The sequence below is a fragment of the Hyalella azteca genome, unplaced genomic scaffold, assembly GCF_000764305.2.
Source record: "Hyalella azteca isolate HAZT.00-mixed unplaced genomic scaffold, Hazt_2.0.2 contig8873, whole genome shotgun sequence".
In the NCBI taxonomy this organism is placed as follows: domain Eukaryota; kingdom Metazoa; phylum Arthropoda; class Malacostraca; order Amphipoda; family Hyalellidae; genus Hyalella; species Hyalella azteca.
The window spans coordinates 159,891-166,567 of record NW_025938956.1 but is presented as its reverse complement, the minus strand read 5'-3'; the positions used below and the strand labels follow the sequence as shown (position 1 = coordinate 166,567).

General features: G+C 40.9%; 1 protein-coding gene across 1 annotated transcript in view; it reads right to left on the bottom strand.

Annotated features, from left to right (window-relative positions):
- The window catches only part of LOC108680052, a 6,622-nt gene extending 1,530 nt beyond the window's left edge, over window positions 1–5,092 (bottom strand). Inside the window, exons 1-5 of the mRNA XM_047881816.1 lie at window positions 4,464–5,092; window positions 3,743–3,916; window positions 1,728–1,918; window positions 1,051–1,202; window positions 840–958 (exon numbers count right to left, since the gene is read on the bottom strand). Coding sequence (XP_047737772.1) covers window positions 840–958; window positions 1,051–1,202; window positions 1,728–1,918; window positions 3,743–3,916; window positions 4,464–5,018 — 1,191 coding nt within the window. The 5' untranslated portion in view covers window positions 5,019–5,092. The remainder of the gene's footprint in view (window positions 1–839; window positions 959–1,050; window positions 1,203–1,727; window positions 1,919–3,742; window positions 3,917–4,463) is intronic.
- Window positions 5,093–6,677: the final 1,585 nt, after the last annotated feature.

Genomic DNA, 6,677 nt, shown 5'->3' with positions numbered 1-6,677 from the left:
TCGCGCGCAGCCGGCAAAGGATGGGGTGGATATGGCGGACATTTCGAACGAGAGAAGCAGCACCAATGATTACACTCTACAGAGCCCTCGTGCTCCCCAATCTTGAGTATTGCTGCCAGCTTTGGTCGCCACTCAAGGCGGGTGCGGTGCGGGAACTGGAGGCAGTGCAGCGTACCTTCACGTACAGGATCAGCGGCACGAGGGAGCTGAACCTGAACTACTGGGGAAGGCTGAAACACCTGGAACTGTACTCATTGGAGAGGAGAAGAGAAAGGTATATCATACTGTACACTTGGAAGATGATAACCGGACTGGCTCCCAACTTTGAGAGTGAGACCTCCAGAATAGTGACACGTTACCACGAAAGGAGGGGGACTGTGCAAGGTTCCCCCATTTAATAACCGAGCCACGGCCAGAGTACAGACTCTTCGTGAGGGATCACTGTCCGTCGTATGACCAAGGCTCTTTAATGTCTTGCCAAAAGCGCTGAGAGGATGGGAGTTCACCCTTGCAACATTCAGGAGGAGATTGGACAAGTGGCTGAGGAAGATTCTGGATTGTCCAGTAATGGGAAACTACCATCAGCAAGTGACAAGCAACAGCATCTTGCATCAGCTGGCCCAAAGGAGGGCAAATAGACAGAACACGTCCAACGTTACATCCGGGGCCCGAGGGTGGGGTGACTGCCTAGCGACGACTCGGAGACGGAGGACGACGAAGGCGGCGCATCAGCGTGACCGGACTAGGAAGTCCCGAACTCATCTAAGGTCATAAGGACCTCACACCCACCTGTGGTGATGGTATGAGTGTGGTAAAAGGGCCTGGACCACACCACACACCCAGGCCACATCACCGTCTGCCACGTCAGGCAGGTGCAGGTGGCAGGTGCTGCAGGTGTACAGCAATGTGGCAAGCGATGGCAGCTGCTGCTGTCGCACGCCTCGCCCGATGCAAAAGTCTGAAATATAATTAAACATATTAGTTATACATACATATTATTTATAAACACATTATATTTAAACATATTATTTATAAAGTCATTATACTCACGCACAACAGCAGAGGTGGGGTACAGGAGGGAGTTGATGGTGGCCACAAAGGCGGGTGATAGGATGTGGAGGCCCAGCGTGTAGAGCTCAGCACGCTTCAGCTTGACCAGCAAGCCATGGCTCACGCACCCCAAGAAGTGACGTAGCTTCTCACTGTAATCGTGATTATTGTTTAGATAATCATGATTATTATTTAGATAATCATTATTAATATTTAGATAATCATGATTAAGGCCCAGCGTGTAGAGCTCGGCACGCTTCAGCTTGACCAGCGAGCCATGGCTCACACACCCCAAGAAGTGACGTAGCTTCTCACTGTAATGGTGATTATTGTTATAATCAGGATTATTATTGATACATCATAATTATTGTTGATATGATCATGATCCTTCAGTGGCCACAGTTCCTACAACACTCCCTGCGACAGTGTGATCCTAATATTGACAACTCCCTTCTGAGAATATTAAGGATGAAATCAAGAAAAAATACCCGAGCACCTATAGGGGAGTTACAACACCAGAGGTTAAGGAAGGGTAGTTACAATAAGAAAAAAACGCCTGTGGGGGAGTTAAGCAGCCAGGGGGAGTTACAACACACCTGTGGGGGAGTTAAGCAGCCAGGGGGAGTTACAACACACCTGTGGGGGGAGTTAAGCAGCCAGGGGGAGTTACAACACACCTGTGGGGGGAGTTAAGCAGGGGCTCGAGGGAGGCGTCATCAATGGAGGGGGAGGAATTGGGAGTGCGGGGTTGCCAGAAGGAGTGGAGGAGGTGGAGGGAGAGGCAGCGGGAGGCCTCGGCCATGAAGGTCAGCATGGGGCCCATGTTGTTGATGGCCTCACTCGGGGCCACGTTAGAGCGGAACATCACCTGAAGAAATGAGAATTTGTCATGACAAGGCACATAATAATGAATTGTCTATAAATACATTAAAAGAGATAATCCAAAGATACAGTTAGGCTTTTTATACGTTAAAAACATGAACTATATCCGTTTTTATATACATCTGTATAAATATATATATATACCATCAAACAGGGTAATAGGGGATAGTTCTATGACATTTTGTAGCTCAGCTAACCTAATTAAAATATTGCAAAACTAAAAATAGTGGTGTAAAGTTCAACATTTCTCCTATCTATGTAGCATAAATCAATTTAAGAAATCATACATATACTACCTCTAAAAAATCCCTGGATATAAGTGTAAAAATTGAGATTTTGGAAAAGTACCCCTGCTAAGGTCTGTAGCAAAAAATTATTTGCCATATTAAAATTTTACTTACACAAAATTTGCACACAGGTGCTGGCTTAAGAACATGATTGACAGAATTTGTGTAGCTCATCCCAAGAAAAATATGGCGGTCATTTCTGCAGGAATGGGTAATAAGGGACACCCCTAAAAATGCATTTACAGTAGAACCTTGGTTAGCAAAGGCTCCAGTTAACAAAGAAAACAATTAACAACAAAGAATTTTGATTACATTTACCTCACTCAGTGAAAAAATTTCACTTGACAAAATATTAATGCATCATTGGCCATCACAAAACTTTGCATAGAATGTCATGGATAGAATTGTGCACTGGGCAACATGGAATGAAAAGTAATTAACCTAAACTATTTTTTTGCTCAAAAAAATAAGATAGTTGTCACTAAAATATTCCTTCCTGTTTCAGGTACGTTTTTTACAATTTTTTTTGTTACAGTGAATTCACTTCACTCAATTAAAATAGTGCAAAATTACAAGCCGTCCTGTCGTCTTAGCTACAGAAGAAATGCTACGTGGCTGCTGATATGAAGCTTGCAGAGGACAAGGTTATTGTCAATGCTCAATGGCGTGTCCATGGATAAGGTAATATCAAATCAATAATTTGGTAATGTATGGATAAGGTAATATCATATCAATAAAGGAAAAACAAGTAAAAATCACAGAAAATGTCATTTATGCTACATTTGCATCATCTACAAAGGAAGAGGAAGACTTCAGAGTATTGTCAGTAATGGATGGGTACACTCTGCATGCTTCAAATGTTTTAAAATTAGGTTTTATTTCAAGTGTCTCTTATTACCCTATTTCCAGGGTGAGTTCAGGAGGCTTTTATTTTTTGTCTGGCACCTTATGAATAGCATATGGAATTTTTTCAGAGATGACATACAATAACCCAAGGTTGCAAATACCTTTAAAATGAATCCAAAGTCTTTTATGAAACGTCTCATGGTAAGAATTTATTAATGAAAAATGCACAAAACTGTCCCATGTTACTCCGTTTGACAGTATACAGAAATCATCTATATCTGATTGTAAGAAAGGGCAATGAAACTGTCCCATGGAGGGAAAAGATCCATTCATTTTTATTTCATGGCATCTGCCAATAATTGCAACTGCATCTGTGCATGACTGCATCTGTCTATGACTGCATCTGCGTATGACTGCATCTGCGTATGACTGCATCTGCGTATGACTGCATCTGCGTATGACTGCATTCATGTAAAGTATAACAGCACAACAACAAGTCTCACTTCTAGCAAGCATGTAAAGCAAAACAGCACAACAAGTCTCACTTCAAGCAAGCATGTAAAGTATAACAGCACAACCACAAGTCTCACTTCAAGCAAGCATGTAAAGCAAAACAGCACAACCACAAGTCTCACTTCTAGCAAGCATGTAAAGCAAAACAGCACAACAAGTCTCACTTCAAATGGCCGCAGGCAAGGGTCGTTGACGAGTGTGTGGTAGGCGGTGAAGGCCTGCAAGTCGTTCTCTATGAGCCATTCGCTGTCCCCACAGAAAGGGTTGCAGAAATTAGACTTAATGTATCGAATGCCAAAATCCTTTTCACTTTCAATTGGGCCATCATCTTCTGTTTCCTGTTGAAAAAAAGGTTTCAGGAATAAATATTAGCTTCTGGGCTAAAAGTCTAAAACTTATTCAAAATCCAGTCAAAATTTTTTTAATTCAGATAAATTATTCTCCAGTGAACGAAGAGCGCAAGAACTGTTCATATGTTGATGCAATAGATTTTTGATTACACAATCATAAAGCTAATTGTTGAATTAATGAAGTGTGTATCTGAAAGTTTTGTTGATTTTTCTACATTTTTATACAGCCAGGTGTCAAAATGGCTCAATTCATTCGTTGGGAAGGAAAATTATGCATCAGTTGTGGAGGCGACTGTGATAATATTTGCAATATGGTATCTGTCTAGTTTTTAGAAATTTAGACACCAATCACATAATGAGATATTAAAACATTTACAACGGATGATCAGACATTAAATAAAAAATTTGAATGTATAACCTTTTAAAAAATGTGTTCTTTCTTCTCAAAAAATGCATATTATGCCAACATCAAAAAGTGACATATAAACTCAAAATAATTTATGCATTCAAATATATTTAAAAATTGCATACATACCTCTAGAACTTTGGCAAAGTTGCAGAGGTTTTTTATAGAAGGTTTATTAAACTTCTTAGCTGTCTCTGTCAATTTGTGGAGTCTTGTATAAACAGTGAGGATTTGTTGAGTTTGATCAGATGTTAATGGCTGCTTAGCAAGTGCATAACATCCAGTCAAATCTGAGTCTAGTTGATGGACAGCTGCTGACAAATATCCCTTCTCATCTTCAAGATCCTTTTGCATTTTGTTGACTGTCTCCAATAAATCATTTAACACTGTTCTATTTTCATTATTTTTCTCCATTAGCTTTTGCAGCCACTTCTTCTTCTCAGATATATCAGGCACGATGTTCTCCTGGGTACGTCTCATCTCTGGACATTTCTCCTTAAAAAGGAAGTCTAAGGGAGTCACAGAACAAGCCACATGCTTGGGATGGAAGCACTGGTGACACAGTTGACACTTGCATGCATAGCACCAGTGACTGTACACTGTTGTGCTCACTGCAAACTTGCTCTTCATCTTCTTCCTCCTCCTCTTCATCGTCAACTTCTTCAATGACGGCATCAGCAGCATCTTTAGGGATTAGCTGGTAGCAGACTGGTAAGGTTGATATTTCTACAGCATGTTTTTTCCTGCATTTTGGACACCATAATTCCTCTCTTTTCAGCCTTAACAGACATTTGTGGCAGTAAGTGTGCCCACATGGCAGAACAAGAGGCTTGTGGGTCTCACTTGTGAAAGCCTCCTTACATATTTCACAAGTTGTGTGTGGATTGGGAAGGAATCTACGTGTACGAGCCATTCTATAACAAATCAAACAAAAAACATAATACAAAATTATTATTATTTGATACAAATGATGAAACACAAAAGCTTTTTTATAGTTAGATACCAGCCCGATGATAATGTACAATCAAATTCATATATCGAGAAAGTCTATTCTCTGAAATAGAGATCAGCGAGCTTGTTGCTCTCATCATCGACAATTAGGAGTGGCCCAGTGGTTACAGTTCAGAGTACCAAGATTGGCGCAGAGAGGCGCGGGGTCGATACCAGCTCTGTGCGCCAGTTTCTGGTCAGAATCGGCGAGGAAGCAGGACTTCCCAGGGAGGTTAGCAGAGCAGAATTGTAGCAGTGAGATGCGAGTTCGAGACCGCAAGACGCTGTGAATGTCCTGCGATGTTAAGAATCGGCGATAGGCCTACGGCCTACTAAACGCTGAAACCGCTATTTATTTTAATTCGATTGATGGGCAGCACCTCAGCCGGTTAACCCTTTTCAGCTCAGTGGTACATATATGGTACATTAAATAGCATGATGTAATATTGCATCATACATTGCTCATGCTTGAGACATGCCTGAACAATTGTACTGGAAATGCACACCAAACCTGCCACAACATGTTCATATGAGTACAACCCCTTAAGCCTGCCAGTTTGTGCTCTGCTGTCAGGTTGAAAAGAAGAGTCGCTGTTCTCTGCCAAAAATAATGGCTTCCAGGGGAAAGTAAGTATATTTTGCACATTTCTTTGATAACTAGGTTCTTTTGGTAACTGCACATGTTGAACAAGTAATAAACCGACCTCTCCAGTTAACTTTTACATTTGTATAATGCATTATTTTTTCTGGATATTATTTTATATTTGCTGTGCCATATATGGTTCGCTGAGCTAATGCAGGTACATTTTTTCTGAGTACATATATTTCATGAATATAGAATTTCTAGCATGTTCTAAGTCCATTCTATGTTTCATATTTCAGATTCCTGACTATGCATGAGATATTAGGTATATTAGAAGAAGATGAGAGCCATGCATACGCTTATATTGAGCCTAATGATCCCGGCCTATAGTCTGATGAAGACTCTGCTGATGGAGTGGATAGTGATAGTGGATTGATAGATAATTTGTCCAGCAGACAACTGACTGGTAATGCTGAAGCTGTATTCAATGACGGACGACATACGACTGAAGATGATTGTGAAGATCAACTGAGTGGCAATGATGAAGCTTTCTTCCACGACGAACGTATAGTACTACTGAAGATGATGGTGAGGCTCATAATTCTTTGCCTATCAATAACTATAAGACTCCAAAATGTAGTCTTGACACTTCACTCACGCCTGGTGACCGCATATTTCCTGAGGCAAATTATGCAAAATATGGAGATTTTACTCCAGTTGAACTTTTTTAACTATTTTTTGATGATGATGTGTGGAATTTGCTAGTGGAT